This window comes from Heterocephalus glaber, unplaced genomic scaffold (genome assembly GCF_053883595.1).
Source record: "Heterocephalus glaber isolate CG9 unplaced genomic scaffold, H.glaber_assembly_v1.0 deba00001532, whole genome shotgun sequence".
NCBI lineage: Eukaryota > Metazoa > Chordata > Mammalia > Rodentia > Bathyergidae > Heterocephalus > Heterocephalus glaber.
This window is the reverse complement of record NW_028258330.1, coordinates 16,338,482-16,361,536: the sequence shown is the minus strand read 5'-3', so window position 1 is coordinate 16,361,536 and position 23,055 is coordinate 16,338,482. Positions and strand designations below refer to the sequence as shown.

The 23,055-nt window shown below is 43.5% G+C and overlaps 1 protein-coding gene across 1 annotated transcript; it reads left to right on the top strand.

Annotated features, from left to right (window-relative positions):
- The first annotated feature begins 7,576 nt into the window (after nt 1-7,576).
- Nucleotides 7,577-18,839, top strand: Bmp2 (bone morphogenetic protein 2). Its single transcript, XM_004840805.4, has 3 exons — nt 7,577-7,821; nt 8,874-9,223; nt 16,836-18,839. Exons 2-3 carry the CDS (start codon nt 8,881-8,883, stop codon nt 17,678-17,680), a joined length of 1,188 nt encoding a protein of 395 aa, XP_004840862.1. The 5' UTR covers nt 7,577-7,821; nt 8,874-8,880; the 3' UTR covers nt 17,681-18,839.
- The last annotated feature ends 4,216 nt before the right edge of the window (nt 18,840-23,055 follow it).

Here is a 23,055-nt window from a genome sequence, read left to right as displayed (position 1 = left end):
GTCCATTAAGCAATACAAAGGTTAAGAGGCTGTAGTGACACACCAGGTAGAAAGTTATCTTTAGAATGAATTACTAAAGAGGGAAAATCTCAATGGTTTCCACATTTTTTGCAAATATCTAGGTGATATTAAGTTTCTACCACAAAATCTGATTTTAAAAAGCTATTTGAGGATAAAGATTTGTGGTTATCATATTGAAGGCATAAGTGACAGTTGCTAGATAAGTCCAAAGGGTTATATGGAGAGAAGTTTGTTTTAATTTATATTGTTCAGTTGAAAACATGCATATTCTTCAAGTCAACTTATTCTCATATGTATCAGTCATATTTGCATCCAATTTTTAAAGTCTCTCTTTAACCTAGCTTCCCTCATTTTAAATCATTTTATTCAGCAAATTTTCCATGCCCAAAAGTTAGTCTTGTCTTCTATTCATTTTCTCAGCTTCCTCGCCTCCCATTCCTACCTCCATCCCTTGCAGTCTTCTTCTCCATTCATTCTGCTTTTGTATCTGTGATTGAGAAACATCACCAAGGAGCTGTCAATTCAATCTATTGTTCCCCAGTCCCCTCCAGCATTTAAGACTATGGATGAGCCTCTTCTGAAAACTTCCTTCTGCTTTTTAGGACAGATCACCACTGTTTTTTACTTCTATGAATACTTTGAAAGTGACATCTATGGCCTTGCTTGACAATCCTTTTGTCATAGTCACTTTCTTCACCACTGGGACACAATACCTGACACCTGCAATTTAAAGGAGGGGAACTTTGTTTTGTTTCACAGTTTCAGAAGTTCCATTCTGTGGATGGCTGGCTCAGGACAGAAATGGCATGGTGGAAGGGTCTGCTGCAGACGAAAGCTGCTCCTGTCATGGTGACCTGGAAGCAGAGACAGAAGGGAGGAGCCAGGAAGAAAGAGAGATCCTTCCAGGTCACACCTGTGATCTACTTCTTCCCACCAGACCCCACCTCCTGAAAGCACATTTACTTAGGAACTCGACAGTGGATTGACCCACTGAAGAGTATAGTGCCCCCATGAGCCAATCACCCTTGAAAAGCCCCCCTCTGAGCAAATGAGATTATTGGGAGATATCCTAGATTTGAACTCTAACACCTTTCTTCTTCTGATGATTAAGGCTTAGCTCACAACACTCCAACTCCATTTTCTAACCTGCATTTCCCTAAACTCCCAGCTAGTGTCTAGGGACTTGTTCTAGACTTCCAAAGGATATTTAACCAGAGGCTCATAGGGTCTTTTAAAACTTGAGTTTCCCATTTGACTTCTGTTCTTACTGCTCTTCATTAAGTGCACTACTGTTTTTTGTTTGTTTGTTTGTTTTTTGCCACCCAGACTCTAAACCTACAAATATTGACCATCTTCCCTACCCCAAAGCTCTACCACTCATGTACGTGAAACACCCCACCTGGCAAATCACCATTACAGCTTTCATGTGGGCTTCTTTTCTATGTGGACTTTAGACCTCTGTGATCACTTGTGAATATAGTTATGAAAGCTAATCATTGGTCTCTTTGCCTACGATTTCTTTCTATACTTCATCTTCCCCACTACTACCAAATGTGACATTATGCTTCCTAACATGAATCTCCAACCATGTCATTCTTCCAGTAAAATCATTACACAGTAGGGGCCAGGGATTTAGCTCAGTGGTTCTGGCGCCTGCTGAGCAAGCCCAAGGTCCCGAGTTCGATCCCTGGTACCAAAAAAGAAAATAATAAAAATCCTTACACAGTGATCCACTTATACAGGACAGAGCACGGACTCTTTAGGCTCACAATCCTGAGTCTCAAGGTTCAAGAGTTTGCCATCCATCACATCTTACTATGTTGATATTCTTTTTCCACCCTGGTACACTCAACCTTGCTCTGTGCTTACAAGACTGAAATTCACAGGGTGTACAGATTGAGACTCCCAGAGTCTTGCTATGCTACTCTACTTGTTGTTTTGTTGTTGTTGTTGCTTTGTTCTTGTTTTTACTGGGATTGAACTCAGGGCCTTTGCACTGAGTTATATCCCCAGCCCTTTTTAAAATTTGAGACAAGGTCTGGCTAAGTTGCTAAGTTGCCGAGGTTGGGCTCAAACATGTGATGTCCCTTAGCCTCCCAGAGTGCTGGCATTACTAAGTGTGTTTCACCATGTCTGGCTTCCTCTGCTCTTGAGTAAAAATTGTATCTATGAATGTAATGTTATGTTACTCCCATTATAGGTTATCCTACATACCCCAATAAAGGGGCTTTTGCAGATGTAATTAAGGCTCCTAAGCAACTGAACATAAATCAGTCGAAATGTTGATTCTACGAGGTGAGCCTAATATAATCAGCTGATTATAGTCAGATTGTCTCCTGCTAGCTTGATGAAAGAAGAGATCAAGAATGAGTTCTACAGGTACAAGATAGTGGATTTAGCCAACAACCACGTGAGTTTGGAATAGGATTCTGTGCCTTAATGAGGCTCCAGCCCTGGCCAATACTGTGAGACCCTGAGAGACCCAGCTCAGCCAGGCTGGGATTCCTGACCTACAGAAACTGGGAAATCATAAATGGGCATTAAGTCATTAAGCTTGGGGCAATCTGCTACACAGCAATAGATAACTGAGACACTGGCCCTTCCAATCAAATTAGGCCAATGGAGCTGCTTACAGATGCTCAGACAGTAGGAGAGGAGAAAGGGTGAGGTATTCATTCTCTGTTAGCTTCCACTCTTACCAACGATTCTCCCCCAGCTGTGGCATTTGGGGCCCTCAGAGCTGCTTCTCCTGTGCTGGGTGGACCTAAGGCCAGTGAAGCCTGATCTCACTGTGGGGCCTGGTACTTCATTTTCTCTTATCATTCTCATGCCTCTCTGCCATGACTTTTTAAAATATTCCTTTGTTAGACTCCCTTCACCTGCTCCTCTAGAATGCATATACCATCACTTTCCTGAAGGGCTGCTGCCTGAAGAATAGACTAACTGCCTAGTATTGCCTTATCCCTATCCAAACCCATCTCCAAATTTAAGCTACCTCCTCATAGTCCTGAGAAACCCATCCTGCATTTTCCCACCTGATGTCTTGGATTTAGGTTTGTCTCATAGTATGAAACTGAGAGATTATTACTATGGTAGTAGTGGTGGTGGGAGCCAAATACATGAATTTTAGAATAAACTACTTCTTGTGCTATTTGCTAGCTGTGCGTCCTTGGGGAGATGGCTTACCCTTTCCATCCAGTTTCTTTATCTGTATAAGAGAGGTAATAACACCCACTGTGCAAAGTTTATATGAGGATTAAATGCAATAACAAATAAAAAGCATCTAGTACCACAGCTCAGCAATTAATGGTGTTGATTGAAAAGCTGCTGGTATGAATACTGATCTTGGTCATAAGGATAACCACTGAGCCTATTGAAATCCTATGCACCCAACTATTCCTCTGGAATGCTCTCTCTACTGTTGATCCACTGAGTCCTCCTTTAAGAAATGGGAAGGCTCTTCATTAAAACTGCAGCAAATGAGTTCATTTCTCACTTCTTTTAAAGTTCTTATCTTATGTGCTGTGTATATAGTATTTACCTGTGAACATGTCATATTCTTCCACTGTAGTCTCAAAAACTATGTGCAGAGATTATGTATATTTGTATTCACTGGGACCTAAGATCAAAACATTTTTAATGTCACTGGCCAGATAGGCACCTATATTTTTATATGATAATTAAATAAGGTTCAGTGGATAGCTAAAACAGTACGTCTTGGCCAATGTAGCCTAGATTTGCATACAAACCACTCCACTCCATCTGTCCTTCCTACAACAGTTAATCAAGCACTAAATAGATGTAAGTTTGATGAACTAAATGTTCCTCTTCTCTGTGGCTCCTGATTCTTGTGAAAGAAACTCACCCAGGCAAAGTAAGTAGGACTGGGGTTGGGTGTCACCTAGTAATAAATGACACACATGCTAAAAGCCAAGAGGTTTCTCAGGGGAGTTGCCACAGGTTTCAGTGGAATGACAATTACAAGGTAGATGGATCATGTCATGCCTGCTGTGACCTTTACAATACATGAGGATCATTATTTCAATGTTAATTTGCATAATGGTTGGCCTAGCAGGAACAATGCTAATAGCTGCAGGATGCAATAAAATTAAACATTATCTGGGCTGAACTGCTAAAGGAAAAGTTGCCAAAGTCTGACTCTTTAAGCATTTAATTTCATCTCGGGTCATGGCCATACACAATCAAATATAGATTTCTGGTATCTCTTGAAAAACTAGCAAGAAATGATCAGAATGGACTAGCAACAACCACCTTTGTCTTTCTATAAAATCTTTACCTTGCAGTCTTTTCACTTTTACCTGATTTGCCTGTTCCTTCTGAGGTATCTGAAACCACTACCCCTTGACTAAATCCTCCCCATCCCCATGTCTATCCCCACTGCTTATGTGGCAGACATATCAAATCTGATAAACCCAGAGAGAATGAATCTCAGCATCAGGATTAAAACAACTTTGAATAAACCTTTGAAAAGGGGAGATGCAACCAGGGTAGCAGTAGTTGATATGTTCAAAGCAAAGAGACACTGTGGGCTCAAAGTATGAAATAGCCCCAAATTCTGTTTTAGGTGGAAAGCGGCCATTAACAAAGAGAATGAAAAGAAATAAATTATTTCTATTTAGGTTTATCAATCCTGACTATTGTTGCTACCTGGAAAATGTACTCTACATCAGCCTGTACTTTGTACCCCAAATCCGCCTTTGCAGACTACACAATTAACTAATTAAGCTATTTCTTTCTTACAAGCGTTGCAACTCATATCCACCACAAGGGGGCAGCCATATCTAAAAAGCAATGAGAGAGCCTTGCTTTTAAAAGGGAGAAATAGTGTCAAACTTTGGGAAAAGTTCTACTTGGGAAAGGGATTCAGTAGCCCCTCAGAAATCACATGTCCTCCATAAACGAATATTGTGATGGGTGACACTGAAATAAGATAGAATGTCCAGAACCGTAAGTTTCCCCTCGGGTTCTTTACTATCAAAATCATGCGCACTGACAAGGTATCCATTTCTCAAATTATGAAAGCCTAAATCTTCCAGACATCCTTGATGTCATCACCAGATTCATTTTTCATCTTTTCTTGGGGTGTATCCAATAGCTATCAGCTTTCTCTTCCTCTTTAAAAGCAGCATGCTGATTTAAGTCTCATATAGGTTTTATTTAGTTTTAAAATCTCACTGATGACAGAAGCAATTGTTAACTTCTCATTTAAACTGGATAGGGAAGGAACTGGTTTCAGAAGTATCATAAACACGTTTTGACTTAAGTGTTGACATGAGTATAATATGCTTTACTGGCAACTTGCTTGGTGTCCTATGTTTCAGTGCAATGACTTCCACAGCACCTTTTTTTAGGGACTAAAGTAGTATATTCCTGAATATTTTACCCCCTCCTTTATTTTCCTACTAAGCAGGCTTCCTCCAAAATACCTCATTTGACCTTTATACCGTTAGAAGTGCCCAACTCCCCTCTGTGGGTTGCTAATCCGATTTATGCGAGCAGAGCCTAGAATTACTTTAGCTTCCCAACTGAAAAAAATCATACACGTGGATAATACATTATTACTAGTCCCACTTCTGATTTCTCTTTATCTCTGCTTTGCAGGCCTAGAAGGTCTGCTGAAGAACCTGATGGTACCTGTCTGGCCTTTTACAAAAATCTTCCGCCCTTGGCTTTGGGGGTCACGTGAGCAACTTGGCGGTGCTTCTGAAACTCTGGGAGGAACAAAAAGAATTCCCAGGAGCTTCATGGTGCAGCAGCTTTGGCGAATATTTCAGCCAAGGGCGACAAGTGACTTGGCCACCTGTCTCAGCTTCTGGGGACCTGGTGGAATGGGGTAGGGTAGAAGGTTGGAAGGTCCCAAATTGTCTTGTATGCTTAGCGCACACTGTGCTTTATTGTACCTTACTCTGAGCTGCTAATCGCCTGACATTGAGCTGAGCAAGATAAATATCACAGTGATTGCTACCATAAAAAAAATGAGAAGAAAATCCCTCCCACCCTCCTCTCCTCACGCTGCCACACACACAGTCCACGGAACACACAGCATGAACCGGAGACTTCGTGTCACTTACACAGACCTGTTCATGGGAACTGGTGCTTCCTCTGCATATGCTTACATAAAGAAACATTTATAGAAACCTATGCATGCATTTTTCTAAACTAGATATATTTGAATAGAAATTCATCTGTGCATTTATATAAATGTAAATGCATACAAACGCATTTGCATTTGTAACTGCGCGTATCTCTGTGTTAATGCTAAAGTAACACCTATTTTCCAGCCTTATTTTCTTTAAATTTTCCCTCCCATCCCCGAAAACGTGTAAGTGTTTAGCTCATCTCTATGCCAAGATACCTTGTAATTTAATTCCTTTTTAAAAGGTTCTCTAGTACAGAAAAATTTCAAACTGAAAGTTGAATAACGGGCCTGGTGGGGACACAGAGGCCGGACCCCGCATCTGAGCTGCGTTTCGCCAAGGAGTCTCGTCCAGGGTTCAGCGACGCAGGAGCTCTGCTCTCAGCGGGCCCGCCCTCCGCCCCACCCCGCCGTGGCCGCCCGGGCGCGCCGTCCACACCCCTGCGCGCCTCTCCCTCCCGCCTCTCGGGGATCCCCGGCGAGCTGCGCAGCCGAGGGGGAGGTGTTCGGCCCCGGCCAAGAGGCAGCCGGCAGGAGGCGTCCCCTTTAAAAGCCGCGAGCGCCGCGCCACGGCGCCGCCGCCGCCGCCGTCGCCGGAGTCCTCGCCCTGCTGCGCCGCGCTCTGCGCCCGGCACTCTCAGAGCCGTCCCGGACCCCCGCAGTCCCCGCCGCCGGCCCCCGCGCGCCCTCGGGGCGAGCGCTGCGCGGAGCACGGGGAGAGACCCGCGCGGGCTGGAGCCCCCGGCTGTGCGCGCGGCGGCGGCGCTGTGGCCTCGGCTGCCCGGGCCGCGCCGTACACTCACACAGGCGCGCAGAGCGCCGCGGAGCCCCGAGCGGAGCCCGAGCGCCGCGATGCCCGGCGTCCCTGGCCGGAGACCCGGAGCTTGGGACGCGCTGGCCGAGGTGTGACCGGACCCGGGGCTGGCCGAAAAAGGCACTCGGCCCCAGGGCTAGGAGAGCGCGGCCGTCCGCCCCCACCCCCCGGGACTCGGCCGGACCTGCGGGAGAATGCGCCCGAGGACGGCGGGACGCCGGAGCCGCAGCGGGTGCCTCCGGCGAGCGCGCATGGGGCAGCGCTGGAGGAAGGCGGAGTGATGCGGGGGCGCCGCCCGCCCGGCACCCACATCTTCGCTGCGCCCTTCCGCGGACCCGGCGTCGCCCAGGATGGCCGGCCCGAGCCCGGCGCCGCGGCGGGGATAGCGCCGAGCGCCCGAGCCCTGCGCCCCAGCCCCAGAGACAGCCGCGGGTCCCGAGGGCGCCGGTGCCCGAGGACCACGACAGCACCAGTCTTTCCTCTCCCTCCCCGTCCCTGCCCGGCCGCGCACTCCTCCCCCTGCTCGCGACTGTGTGTCAGCACTTGGCTGGAGACTTCTTGAACTTGCAGGGAGAGTGACTCGTGCTCCCCGCTCGCTCCCGTGCCTCTCGCCAGCGGATTCAGCCGCGTCGTCCCCGAGCCCCACCACCCCGCCGCCAGGCCGACCCGGGACGCTGCTCCCAGCGCGAGAAGGCGACTGTGCGGCCAGGGAAGGGGACGGACACCGGGCCCCTGCGCCGGGCCCTTCGGACAGAGCTTTTTCCATGTGGTGGCTCTTTCAATGGACGTGTCTCCGCGTGCTTCCTAGACGGACTGCGGTCTCCTAAAGGTAAAGGACGCGGGGCCGGGGTCGGGGCCGGGCCAGGATGGGGGATGCGACTCGGGGCTCAGCGCCTACCCGGGCGGAATGGGCTGGAAGTAAACAGACCCTGGCAGGTCCGCGTGCGGGGGGTGGGGGGTGGGGGGCCAGGTCCCAGTGTCCCCGGACCCCCCAGCCTGCACTCATCCGGCCCTTCTCCCTCCCCCTTTCGGTATATTGTTAAGACTATTAACATTTCTACGATTAAAAAAATAGGCCCCTGGAATTCAGCCGTTAGTTGCCAACCTGTACTTCTGGCCTTGGCTATCCCTTACCTATTCTTCAGGTTTCTCCCGGAGACCTGCTCTCTCCACTCGGAGAGGAAAGGACTGGGAGTTGGGGTTCTCGGATTTGTCTCCAGAAGTGCGAGGGACAGTAGTTCATGGCCAATTGGTCCTGTGTTTTTAACAGCTGATGTGTGCATTAGTAGGTAGTAGCTATTTACATAATCCCGGGAAGGTACCTGTGTTTCTGGATGGCGTGAGAGTGATGGAGTGGCCGGTCCTTCACCCCTAAGGTTAGGGGCGTGGGCAACAAGGTGGAGGCGCCTTCAAAAGTTGTGCGCTTGAATTTACAGGGTCTGGAAGTTACAGACCCCAGTGTAACTAAGTGTGTGTGTGTCAGGAAGTTCTATAGAGTGCCTCAGGAAGTCACATGCGCTCTTGATGCATGTTTATATACAAGTGAGCGCTGGACAGTGTGCGGGTTATTAGGGGACCCAGGGTGTCGGACAAACGGTGATTTTCCCAGATTCCCAGCACGGGTTGTCAGAGCTGATGTCACAGACAAAAAAGTGGCAGTCGCTGGCTGACTACTTGGAGATGAGGGCAAAACCCCAAATCAGAAGTCAGATGAGTCGGAGGGGGACAGCTCTCAGGGACTGGCGTTCCTGCGGTGCGGTCGGTGTGCGTCAGGAGGACACCCTGGAGGTGGTGGCGCAGAGCTGGGGGCCGCAGGGGCGGGCAGGCGGGAGGACTGGGCGGGGAACTCGAGTGACTCACGTCGGCCGGCCCTGTCCGCAGGTCGACCATGGTGGCCGGGACCCGCTGTCTTCTAGCGTTGCTGCTTCCCCAGGTCCTCCTGGGCGGCGCGGCTGGCCTGATTCCCGAACTGGGCCGCAGGAAGTTCGCAGCGGCGTCGGGCCGCCCCTCGTCCCAGCCCTCGGACGACATCCTGAGCGAGTTCGAGTTGAGGCTGCTCAGCATGTTCGGCCTGAAGCAGAGACCCACCCCCAGCAGGGACGCCGTGGTGCCCCCTTACATGCTGGACCTGTACCGCCGGCACTCAGGCCAGCCCGGCGCGCCCGCCCCGGACCAGCGGCTCGAGAGGGCGGCCAGCCGCGCCAACACGGTGCGCAGCTTCCACCACGAAGGTGAGGCAGGCGGCGGGACGGGGTCCTGAAGAGGCGGGGTGGCCAGAGCGCCAGTGACGTTTCCAGTCTTGTTCGCCATTGGGCGCACTGCCTGTGCGGGGTGGGGGTGGGGGGGAGCCCGGGATTCCCCAGCAGTGCCTCGGCACCCTTCCCCTGGCCGTTGGCCAGAAGAGTAGCTCCTCCTCCAGGAACTGGAGAGGCATCCAGAGATGGGGAAGGTGAGGGTCAAAGGCACGCCCCTAGTCGGCTAAAGGGGCGTGAGAATTCCACCGGGGGAGAAGGATTGGGGTTTCTTGCAATCTGTTTGGAAACCCTTGCTTTATAAATCTACGTCTTCTGTTTAAGCTGGGGATTCAGGTTTAGACAGAGTCAAGGGGAGAATTTTCAGAGATAATAGTTTTGAAAAATCAAAGCCCAGAGCCCCAAAGTCTTTCTAATTTACAGTTGATTTGGACCCGGTTTGGAAGATTTCGAATCCCTATTTAATCCCCGTGGGAGATCAGTTCTACAATCTTACTGTTTCCACAATGACTTTCTTGTCTTGCGCTTACATTTTAGGCTCTGGGTAGAGACAAGGCAAGCCTTCAGATAAAAGCTTTTGCAGCAGCTGCCTGCTTCCTTCACGTGCAGTGAAATAGGGAGGGTTTTTTTTGTTTTTTATTCAGTGTGGTTTCCGAAGGTAGGCTATTTCTGCTTGTTTCATCAGAAAGGTATTTAGTGGATTTGAAATGTTTTAGAGCAGCTACTGAGATCTGCTGAACCTAAGTTCTTAGAGCAATTAGTCAAACACAGGTTCTACCTCTATTCTTTCCCTACAGTTTTAAAGGCCCTTTGGCTTAATATTCTCTACAAAGAGCATGGTATCCTTCAAGTTCTAGGAAATAAGGCAAAGAGGGTAAATAAGTGCGTGGCACAGAGCATGTATTTGTACAGTATTAGGGAGTTGGGGGTGAAATTCTCTTTTGCTTGCTTTGCCCTGCTGGGGTGGTATTTCTCAAGTGGAGATCTGTGAAATGATAGAAACAAATTTAAAATGACACAGCCCGAAGTTTTTTCAGTGTAAAGGAAGACATACTTGTGAGAACTCTGGTTAATAATGGGGAGAAGTCCCAAAAGTCATAGCACAAATGATGCCTCTTCATCAAGGCAGGTACATTAGGAAGTGGATACTAAATCATTTCCAAATAGAGATTTCTTCCAAATACAGTAAGACCTCATTCATTCCACTCTCTTAGAATCCTCCATTGAAAGCAGAAGGTGTGTGTGGTCTTAATGTAGAACTGTTTTCATTTGTGTGCATTCTGTTATCTGAAACCTGAGATGGTAATAGAGCCAGCTCATTATTCCCAGCTGATGTTTATTAGAAATAGTTTTTCTGGATAAAAAAGCAGGAAGCACAGCTGTTTCAGCCACCTCTTCTGGAAATTTAGCATGGAAACCATCCTTAACTTTATCAATAAGGCTAGGAAAGTACAGTATCTTCCTTGTAACTTAAAAGTAAGATCATTTAAGTCAGGTACTACCTAAAGATACTCAGTTGAGTGATGTTTTCATCAATGAAGTCTGCATATTTCTCATACTTTCTCTAGAAGTGGCTTGGTCAGAACTTAGACTATATATTATTCATGTGTTATTCTAACTTAAATGTGTGCTTGAGTTTTTAAGTTGAACTTATATCTTTCAAAATATAAGTATTGGGCTGGCGATTTAGCTCAGTGGTTTTGCTGCCTGCTGCGCAAGCGCAAGGATCCAAGTTCAATCCCCGGTACCCAAAAAAAAAAAAAAAAAATGTGAGTATTATATATCAAACAGTACAACACTTACCAACTCACTTAAAATCAACTTGCCGTAACTTTACATCTTGGTACATGTAGGTGATAGAGAAAATCTATGTAATGTTGGCCCTCAATTTCAACAAATCCATATCCTTTCTCATTATGAGAAGAATACCATCATTAGGTTGGATTTAGAGCTTTTTGAAGACTATTCATTGTTATGTAACCCAGAATTTAATTTTTATAAGCATCCTTACACCACATGTGCTATTAGAAATATTGTAATAAACCATGTGATTAAGGCTACTGGCCCAAGAGCAGAATTTAGTTTATACAAGGTTAATAGACCTTTACTTGCTAAAGAACTAAAAGGACCCTATTAAAGTACTTGTTGAGGGTCTTTTTCTTCTGGGGATTGAACTCAGGACCTTGGGCCTTCAAAGCAGGCACAGGCACCACTGAGCCAAATCCCCGATCCACTTGTTGAGCTTTGTTGTTGTTTGTTTTTTGTTTGTCTGTTTGTTTTTGTAATTGATGTCCCATGGTTTGGTGGAATTGTGAGACAAGAGAGACAAGGTTGGATGTTCTTTCAACCAATATGTATATGTTCAGACTTCAAAATGAGTGATTTGAGGGCTAGGGATTTAGCTCAGTGGTTCTGCCGCCTGCCCTCCAATTACCCAAGTTCGGTCCCAGGTACCAAAAAAATAAAATAAAATAAAGTAAAATAAAAAATGAGTGATTTGAGACACAATTATTAGTTGTCGTTTCTCCTATTGGACATTATTTCAGTCCTTTCTACACTGACATGAGGGCAAAAGCTGTGCTAAAGCTGTCTTTTTTTTTAAGTCACTGAAAATGCATCAGCCATATGGGCCTTTTAGGACTGCATTGAGTATAAAAAAATCAGCTCGACATCTGGGAAGATTGTGTTGTGCTTTGCTGCCGTTCGAAACACACTGGTATTGCTTGATTTCATTGGTTCTGCAAAAAGCCTTCTGCTTTGTTGACAGATCGGAACATAGAAAAGTACCCATGTGCTTGTTCCCCAGACTTTGAGGGACAGCGTCTTCCTTAGTGCATGTAATAACTGCAGTTATTTGCTTCTATGACCAAAGCTTTCAAATAGAGATGAATCCTGTTCCCACAAATGTAATTACCATGAAAATATCTATGTAGGAAAGTTTGAGAAATGAGCATTGCTCTGTGAAGGAGAATTCCTGTGACAGGTTCCCAGTGTGGATTGGGAAGTGTAGGCACTCCCAGCCAGTACTCACATGGGGTGCTTCCCTAGTGCCCCAGGTGGTACAGTGTGATTACTGGGCCCCATTAGGTAGGGCAGTTACTCTGTTTGAAAATGCTCATAGAGACTGAGCTTTGGTGCCCCGTGAGAGTTCCTGGCATTGATATTTTTGGTTCCACTTCTTTTTTATAATTTCCCCATATTTCTTCTCACTGAGGTGCTTTGGCTCTTGGACTTGCACCTTGGGCATTTCAGTAAGTAGTGAGTAATAAAAGGGGTGGCAGTCATTCCAAAGGTGCCACTGTTAAGCGTGGGCAGAGGCCAAATCAGGGTTAGTGGTGACGAGGAGGCTCTTCTTTGCTTTAGTTGCCATTTCCTTTGTTGTCTTTAATACAAAATCTTAGTCTTTGTAACCTTTTGGATTTTATCTCTTTACTTCTTGATATATCAATTATTTTATCTTCTGGAAAATCTTGTCTGTCATATGTAAAGCCTCCATTTTGTTGTAAGGCAGAGATTTCCAACCTTACTGATTTTCTAGAATATTTGTAGGCACTGTTATTGTTTTAGTAGAGGGTTTTTTATTTTTTTACTATCCAAAGAGCGTTGCAAAATTCTCAAGGCATAATGATAACTTACTTTTAAAATAAAACTCACCATGCCTTAGGGCAGAAATACAGCCACAAAATAGCAGTGGCTCTAAAGAAGATTTCCATGTCCCAGTGGCCCCATGGCCACTTTTGGCTCATTTAGTTCTCTCTACTGTCTGCATGGTACCTGGGTAGTATGTTCCTATCCTCTAGTTAGGACAGAACTCACTCTGCAGTTGCCAGTGCAATAAATGTTAATGTGTCCTGATAGTTTTGACTGTTGCTTGAGGCTTTGACTCCTCCCCTGTGAGGCAGTGCCTTCTAGTGGCTAGAAACTTGGGCACCGCAGTGCCCTCAAGTTCATAGCCTTGTGACCTTAGGTAAGTTACATAACCTCTCTGAACTATTTCACTTACAAAATGGAAGTGATCATGGTTCCTCTCTAATCACTTTGCTGTGAGAGGATCCATATAACGTTATTAGCACAAGACTGTCCCAAAACAGCAGTCAGCCAATTAACATTATTATGATGACTTTTTAAGCTATATTTTCCCTTTCTCTAGGGAAAAGGAGGCCAAAGTAGATGTAGCCCACTCCTTTGGATAATTTTGAAGTAGATGATGAATAATCGATGTAGTGCAAATGATTGAATTAGGACTTCACTTTTGAAAGACAGGTCAAATTTTTGCCTTATTTTCTTCATCTTCCCACATTTTCGCAGCCTTGGCTCCATCCACTTGGTTAATAACTTTAGAGCCCCATAAACTGAGGTCGAAGATAAGTCAGACTCAAACCTCTTACCAAGTTCAGCTGATTGAACAAGGGATATTTACAGGGAATTAACAACTGTATAAGCCTCCCCAAATCATACATGATCTACTCTGTATTTTCAGAGTCCCCAGGCTTGCTGTGATGATTTGTAGATGGTTTTCTTAATTGGCTTTGCTCCACATAGGTTTTGAATCTTCCACCTTTGAGAAAAGATTGAGACTTCTCCCTTGGAGGAGGAGGTGGCATGTGCCTTAACCCTGGACACTGATTTCCTGGGGTAGCGAGGTTTCTGTGAACAGAAGCGACTGAATTAAGGCAGTGACCAGAATCTGTTGTCCCAGTGGACACCTCTGTGGTAAGAGTAGGATGGAGATTTTTTCAAGGATTAGATTTATGGGGGTGCAGTTGGAAGGTTAGAGAAAGGACTTTATGCCACCTGTTACTATGCAACAGTGCAATTTTCTCCTTTGCTAAGGCTACCAAGCCAGTCTGCTTTGCTAAGGCTTCTTACCTCCAGTGAAATTTTGAAGCAGAGGACATTGCTGTTTTCTGTGTTTCTGGTAGGAAAGTGGCAATTTTATATGATTTTATCTTTATTTTAGAGGGTTATTATCCTATCTTATACCTGTTTGTGTACCCATCTTCCAGATTTCATTTATCTCTCTCTCATACTTATCTTGAAAATTGTCCCTTCATTGTCATCCTCTTGCCATGTGTGCATGAGCATGTGCGTTTCATGTCTTTCCTTTTTCTTTATGGACTGGGATTCGGGACTTTTGTTGCTATCGTGATTTCTCCAGGTACTTGGATGAATATAGAACTATTTGTGGAGAGCCCTGGGCAGTTTGCCTTTCCTTCCTCCTCTATGAAAGAACAGAGAATGTGCCTAGATGTGTTGGTGTCAGGAAGCAAAGATCTCGGTTCATATCTGGCTTGGTGTCTGGGGCCTGGGGGATGCAGCTGGTCTTTACATTCTCAACAAGTGCCTGCAACAGAAAGAGTGGCTCCTGGATATCAGGAAGAAGGGACTTTAAAAAAGAAGCAATACTTGATACTTGTTTGGGCCACCGAAAGGAGCCCTGGTTCTGTTGGTGGGAAGGTGATTGTAGTGGTCACGTCTAGCCTGAAGAACTATTGGCTTACAGAGGGATTCAGGATGTAGGTGGATCCTGATAGGTGTCTCCAGGAGGTTTGGATTATGGGGCACCAGAGGACTATGGAAGATTATCATTTGGTCATGGTAGTCTCCCTATCTAGAAGAATTTTAGAGGACCCTTCTGTTTGAATCTTTCTCTGGTCCACTGTAGCCTCAACTCTTACTCCTTGGCCAACACTAATGGTTCTATGCACGTTCATATTATTTAGCAGAATGGCATTTTAAAAAGATACTCCTCTGGCAATTTGTGCTTGAATATGAAAAACATCCTTCAAAACCTTGACATCTAGTGTGCATTTCTCAGCTTGAAGCATCCTCTTACTTAAGAGTTCACTGGGAATGCCGATCTCAGGCCCCTCCTCAGACCAGGTGAACTCGCATCTGCATTTGGAGATGTAATGGTTTCTAGTTGTTTAGGATGAAGGCCGAACAGCAGCACTGTGTGAAAGCATCATTCTGTACCTTGGTGTAAACTGTGCCTGGTGAACTCAGAGCTTCTGTTGAGCTTGCTGTGACTGGTCCTTTGGTGCAGAAGGTTTATGAGAGTAGAACCTTGGGGTGTTCCATCTGACATGACTCTTCTTTGCTTAAGTATCTAGACCAGTGGTGGTGAGCCTATGGCATGCATGCTGCAGTGGGCTGTTTCTATCATTGGAAGCTTAAAAGGTTGTCCATCACTGATCTAGCCTCTGTGAACAGCTACAGCTCTTTGTCTTTACAGAAAATACAACTGTAAAATTAATAAAATAATCTCTTATGGTATAGAACGGTGTCAAAATGGATTTTGTTAGCATTTGAGTTGAGCTCCTAGATGAAGCAGACATCTTTTTTTTTTTTTGACACAAGTAATAGGGTTCAGTAAAACGAGAAGAAAATAAACCCAAATATCTCAAGTTTTATTGCTATTTACTATCAGTTTAATAATATTGTGCCTTTGATGATTTGTCAACAACAGCCATTCAAGTTGCAATGTTATATTTTACTGTTTGCTTGGAACATAATAGATCTTAGAACTGCAGTGCAGGAATCTAAATGAGACAGACTTTTATGCAAGGTCCTTTAAATGGCTCTTTGAAATAATGATAATAAACATAGAAAGATGATTCTGTAATACGCTCCTCGTATCCTGAAACTCATACTGGTATATTTATTGTTTCAATTTTTCTGTCTATGAGGCAGCGTATTATTATTGGGATAGACATGTTTTTAATGTGGCTAATAAAACAAAATACAAACAGAAGACAAAATCATTTTTTTTCCCAAAAGCATCTGAATGAGATTTTGATTCTTGAGGTCATAAGGAAGTGAGAGAAAAAACAAATCAGGAAGCTAGTTCTCTTGAAATTATTTTACTTTAATTACTACAGTTCCTAGTACCACCCATACATTTCCAAAGTAGGTCCCTGTAGATGCCTTTGTCTCTGGACTTTTGAGTAAAATGGTAGGGTGTGCTTTGCAAAATGTCATCGTTGATGTTGAGTTTCAGAGTCTTTAATTAGGAAGCTGAAATCTGTATATCAAGATTTGTAAATCATCTAAATTGCAGAGTAATGTTTTAGAATACTGCTTAAGGGATTGACATTAAAGCCCCCCCTTTTTAAAGAAATGCAATAATTTCCTCAACTCCTCACTCATTAGACCTCTACTAACTATAGTCCTGACTCTTTTTTTGCCCTAAAGTGTGTGAGTTCCAAAGAAATGGTTCAGCATTTTCCCAATTATGATAACTGCCTGAAAACCATGTTCTTGTACTGGATCAAAAGTGTAACAATTAATTAGGAAATTTGTTTCATGGCATGCATGACCATATAAATGAAGGAGAGAGTATTTTTTAAATGACATTTTTCTTTTCTGTGTATGTGTGTGTATGACTGAGAATGAACCCAAGGCTTTCTGTGTCCTAGGCAAGCGCTCTGAGTTACACCCACCCCTGAAGGTTTTATCTTCTGGTTGCAAACTTTTGCATGAGCTGAATCAGACCCTTCAATGAGATTCAAACATTCTCGTACATAATCAGGTTATTACTTCTTGCACTGAATGATTTATCTTCTTTTCTTTCCCATCTTTATCAAATTAGAATCTTTGGAAGAACTGCCAGAAATCAGTGGGAAAACAACCCGGCGATTCTTCTTTAACTTAAGTTCTATTCCGACCGAAGAGTTTATCACCTCAGCAGAACTTCAGGTCTTCCGGGAACAAATGCAGGAAGCTTTGGGAGACAATACCAGCTTCCATCACCGAATTAATATTTATGAAATTATAAAACCTGCAGCAGCCAACTTGAGATTCCCTGTGACCAGACTTTTGGACACCAGGTTGGTAAATGAGAACACAAGCCGCTGGGAGAGTTTTGATGTCACCCCCGCTGTGATGCGCTGGACCGCGCAGGGACACGACAACCATGGGTTTGTGGTGGAAGTGGTCCATTTAGAGGAGAAGCATGATGTCTCAAAGAGGCACGTGAGGATTAGCAGGTCTTTACACCAGGATGAACACAGCTGGTCACAGATACGGCCCCTGCTAGTAACTTTTGGCCACGATGGGAAAGGGCATCCTCTACACAAAAGAGAAAAGCGTCAGGTGAAACACAAGCAGCGGAAGCGCCTGAAGTCCAGCTGTAAGAGACAGCCTTTGTACGTGGACTTCAGTGATGTGGGGTGGAATGACTGGATTGTGGCCCCTCCGGGGTATCATGCCTTCTACTGCCAGGGGGAATGCCCTTTTCCGCTGGCCGATCACCTCAACTCCACTAATCATGCCATTGTTCAGACCTTGGTCAACTCTGTGAACTCTAAGATCCCTAAGGCATGCTGTGTTCCAACGGACCTCAGTGCTATCTCCATGCTGTACCTTGACGAAAATGAAAAGGTCGTGTTAAAGAACTATCAGGACATGGTTGTGGAGGGTTGTGGGTGTCGTTAGCACAGCAAAATAAAATAAAATAAATATATATATTTTAGAAAAAAGCCAAAAAAAAACCCCAAACAGAACCAGTTGACACTTTAATATTTCCCAATGAAGACTTTATTTATGGAATGAAATGAAAAAAAACACAGCTATTTTGAAAATATATTTATATCTACGAAAAGAAGTTGGGAAAGCAAATATTTTAATCAGAGAATTATTCCTTAAAGATTTTAAAATGTATTTAGTTGTACATTTTATATGGGTTCAACCCCAGCACATGAAGTATAATGGTCAGATTTATTTTGTATTTATTTACTATTATAACCACTTTTTAGAAAAAATAGCTAATTTGTATTTATATGTAATCAAAAGAAGTATTGGGTTTGTATATAATTTTCCAAAAACTAGTTGTTTTCAGTTGTGTGTATTTAAGATGAAAATTCTACATGGAAGGTTACTCTGGCAAAGTGCTCAGCACATTTGCTTTTTTTTTTTTGCAGCGCTACTGTTAAGTTCACAAGTTCAAGTCCAGAAAAAAAAAGTGGATAATCCACTCTGCTGACTTTCAAGATTATTATATTATTCAATTCTCAGGAATGTTGCAGAGTGGTTGTCCAGTCCATGAGAACTTTCGTCCTTATTAGGTGGAATATTTGGATAAGAATCAGACATTACTGATGTGATACAGAATCCCTTCCCATGCCCCTTAATTTGCAGAAAGAATAAAACAGGACCAATAGAAATAATTAGGAAAATGATAAACATGCAACAGAGTGAATGATGGTTTCTTGTTCTTCTTTCCTAAACTAGGGATCCCTTTCAGGGGGCTGATCTGGCCAAAGTATTAAATAAAACATGTCTTCATTGTTGATATTGTGGTCATGTATATTTAAAATTGATAGCTCGTGGCCCTCATCAAGAGTTAAAAATGGATTTTTAATTTACTTTTTCCTCATCGAGGAGCTGTTTATGGCTCCAAAGTACTCAATTTTCTAACTTTGCCCCAGACACAACAAAATTGTTCACATCATGTTTGCTGCCTGCACCCTGTTCTCCGACTGATCAGCTTGCTTTTCTTTCCAAGGTTACGTATTTTGAATACATTTCTCCAAATGTTAAACCTATTTCAGATAATAAATATCAAAGCTCTGGCATTTCATTCCTTAGAGTCCAACCTGTGCAAGAGAGTGGTGCATTTGTACAGCGCTCACAATGATGACCTTGTGTTTGCATTTTTGTTTCTGTAGTTACTTATTCCAGAGGGGGTTGGGAGAAAGGTAAGGAATGGTTGGAAAATTGCAAGCAAGTCATTTGAAAAGTCATATTTACACCAAAGGAATTACGAATGATTTAACATTTTTATAAGAACCTCTTTGAGGCAGGAAGATTTTAGGGAAAACCAAAGCCTACAAAACAAGCAAAACCTGGGGAACCCAAGATAAAGTTTCAGAGATGATATCCCATGTAGCAGAGGCGATGGTGCCAGAAAATTAGAAAGGGAAAGTGTCTGAGATCAGCTTTTACAAGAACATCTGCCAATTGGCCTGAAGCCCAAGCAGAATGAAGTCAAATTAGGCTGCTTAGAATGAACACTTACTTAGCAGTGCAGAGCTCCTGTGTCCCGGGTTGGAGTCAGAAGCCAGCGAGGGCTCTGTAAGACCAGGGAACCCACAACTCCTGTTTTACTGTCAATGTTTAAAGTCATTTTCCTGGGCACTGTGTCCCCTCTAACCTTGCCATGATGGGGGAAACCTAGTTCTAATCTGTACTCCTAACTCCTGCCTCCAAACTGGCTTTAAAACTTAGTGTTTGTAAAGGAACAGACTAGTATAATCAAACTCTTCCCGGGAGTTTTAGGTAACAGTGAACATAGTTACCTTTTGGGGAGGGGCTAAGGTTCTATATGTCATGTTTATAAATTAATGTTCTAGTATTCTTTGAAAATCTTGTAGCTGCCTTTTGTCCTATCCTTATGACTCTTGCATAGGTAGAACCATTAGAATCAAATACAGAGGAAGGACCTACTGAGTCCTCTGACCCTCCTTTCTCTTGCCATGAATATGAGAAACAGATTGCAGTCTTAACATCTTAAAAGATGATAACCTGTGTTTTTCCATTTCTAAATTCTCTAGGTGAGAATGTGAGAATGTAGCACAAGAATGTCATCCCTTGGCAGGTTCATCCTTCCTTTGGATTTCTCCACTGTATAGGTTCTGATGTTCTTGGTTAAAATTCCTTTGAATGGCATCAGCTTAAACGTGATCTCTTGCAATATTGATCTATATATTTAATATCTAGATAAATAATACATGAGTGAATACATGAAGATGTTCGTAATATACATCACATGTGTACAGGATGGGATTTTCAGTTTCAGTTTCGTTTCAGAGGTTTTATAATAATTGACTCTGACCCTCTTGGCAGCTCACGTAAAAAACAATATTCGTATATACATCCTGTGTGCTTCCAGACAGTTTAGCTCTTGTTCTTCATTTTCAGGAACAAGGTCATAACTAATACCATGACAATTTCTGGAACTGTAGTCATAATTCTGCAAGAGCTTTCAAATCACTTTAGAATTGACTTTAAAAAAACAGCATATAGTATTTTCTGAATTTTCAGGGTTCACGTTTCAAAATTAATTCAGTTGTGTCACGGTTTTTGTGCTTGTCTAGACTGCATGCACCTCCCTGGCTTGGTTTAACCTGTATGGCACATTCAGGCTGCTCTGTTCATCTTTTGCCCTCCATAACTGGAAAGCGGGCGGAAGAGTGTTTTACACATCTGTCTGCACTTCCATCTTTTCAGGTTTCTACTCTATTGCTACTTTAAATTGTACCTCAAGAGAGATCTGTAAGACTGCCCTGTGTAGCAAGCTACATAAGCATAGGATAACCTACCAAGTTTGTTATTTTTTTTCCCTCCATTTTTTTCCTTGGAGGGAGAAAAATCCATCTGTGCAATCAGAAGCACATCAAAGGACTTTAAAATCATATCTTTTTAGTCTATCCTGTTAAGATATTGAGCCACTAGATGTTTATATGCCACAGCCTCCTTACCTATTATAGGGCAAAAGGAAGACAATCTTGCAATACAAAATAAAGTCTAGAATAGCTGGGACACAGAGTAGTGTTCTGAGGAAGTAAGGATGTCCTAGCATTATTCCTTTTCTGTTTCACTTTTCTGCAGGGGATGGGTAGGGTGAGATCGGAGGTAACAGGCAGTCTGCTCCACTCAGGTAAATTGCTTTTCCTGTCTTTTCCACCCTGCTGACATAAATTACAGCCTTATGGTATTCTCCAGGGCAGAATTTTCTGTTTCCCTTGCCCTGCAAACTTCAAAGTGAACTTCTGCCTAACTTGGGGGCCAATGTTCTAAGTAAAACTTCTTAGATGTTAATGTACATCCGAATCACCAGTAATGCCTTAAGGAGTATGAAAGTTTAATGTGGATACAGGCCCCCTACAATCATGTTGTATTATAGATTCTGTTTCAGTGGATCTGCTCTGGGGCCTGAGATCCTGCATTTCAATTTCCCAGGTGAAGCCAAAGGACCAGTTTAAGAAGCAGTGCTTTTGTGACTTGTCTTCTTAATCATAACTGCAGAAGTAAACTAAGTGTGGCTCTTCCCCAAGAAGCAGCATTTAAAGGAAACCAATAAACCTATACACAGGATAGCATCTGACTGCACTTCACCATATCTAAAACGATGCCCTTCATATTTTTTCAAAGGCATTCTTTTTCCCCACAAGATGACTGGCAATTTTATGTTCCAGCCACCCTCAGACATGAAAACACTTGGTTGCTTATCTTGTAAAATCGGCTCCCCTTGCTTGCTTGGGCATGTAAGTAATCAGTTTAGTCAAATACGTGTCAGTACATCTATGGATGGGGGAGCAGGTGCAAGGCCTTAAAAATGTACTTTTAAGAAGTTTAACATTTAAGTCAGTCCACTGAGTTGATCCTGTGTGATCTCAGTGCCAAGCGTCTGAGTTAAAAGTTTTCCCTTTGAAGGCAGCAAATAAATGTACATTTGAAGCATTTGTTTATACTAAAAATGATGCTTGATTTTTTTTAAGTTATAAGTTAGTTCACTGTACAACTCCAGTGAGCGTAAAGGGTGGTATAATGCTTCCAAAGCTGGTATTTGAGGTTTGACTGAATGGATATTGGAATTTTCTGTGCTGTGCTTGGCTTCAAATAAAGTACTTAGTGAATGAACTCAGGCTAGAAAAAGTTAGGGAATCAGCAAAGAAGCAACTTCTTATCTTTGCTTGGTGTTGGCATCTCTTTTCAGTAAAATGTCCTAGGAGGCCCATTTGTTGAAAAGACTCATTTTACTTTTCTGGAGCATTTTGAAGATTTCTTATGAGCAACTCAGATTTGGATATTTGTTGAAAAAGTGTTGGGATAAATGCATTCCTAATCTCAAATACGCTCTTGTATGTGCACAACATGTATATGAGTGTGTATACACACATACACATAAATTAACTCTACCCCTAAAATGATATTTTTCCTGTTTTGGGACCAAATGCTGGGTGTAGAATCACTTATTTTCTTCCCACTGTGTTTGTCATGTGTATATGTGCCTAGTTTTTGAGTTGAGACCCCCCAGCTACTCCGAAGAGCTACAATAGACACTGACTTTAAGGCGGCTTAGGAGCTTGTGTCTGCCCTGGGCCCTGGGCCCCACTCCCTCCGAGGCTGGGCCAGGAGCGCATTATCCTTGCAGTGCATTTGGATGAGGGGGTCTCTGAGCAAAGCACTGATTTGCTTCAAGCTTCCCTCATAAGGGGCAGGATCTCATCTGGACTGCATTTTCCCTGGAACCGCTTGGCCATAACACTATGAGAGAATAATTATTGAACTATTTTACTGTACAACTATTTCCAAATTGTTGATTTTTTATTGATTTCAGGAGGCAAGCTAATTGCCCCATGGCAACTTGATGTTAACATTTAATGAAGATCAGGAAACAGAGTTTATGAAAAGCTTTTGTATAGTAACTGCAAAGTTTCAAGAACTGTTTTATACTTCCTGACAGTGCAGGGCCGAGCTTAATGGTTTGTTTTTATTGCTTAAGAGTGTAAACCTTCCTTTAGCCCGGTGTGTGGAAACTGTACCCTCATCCTGCATTACACATTTTCTTGTTGCTTTTTGCTCACTCCCAACTTCCTTCCCTGCCATGTACAATCAGGACTTTTTCTGCTTTAATTGTCTGAAAGCAGATTTCTATCTTTGCACATTGAGAATCTTACACACACACACACACACACACACACACACACACTCCTGAAGTAAAGTGTCTGTATTGTTTCACTTTGTTTTGGGTGGAGTTTCTTTTCGGCACTTCGTTGCTAGACGACCAAGCAGACAAAAGTTAAAGA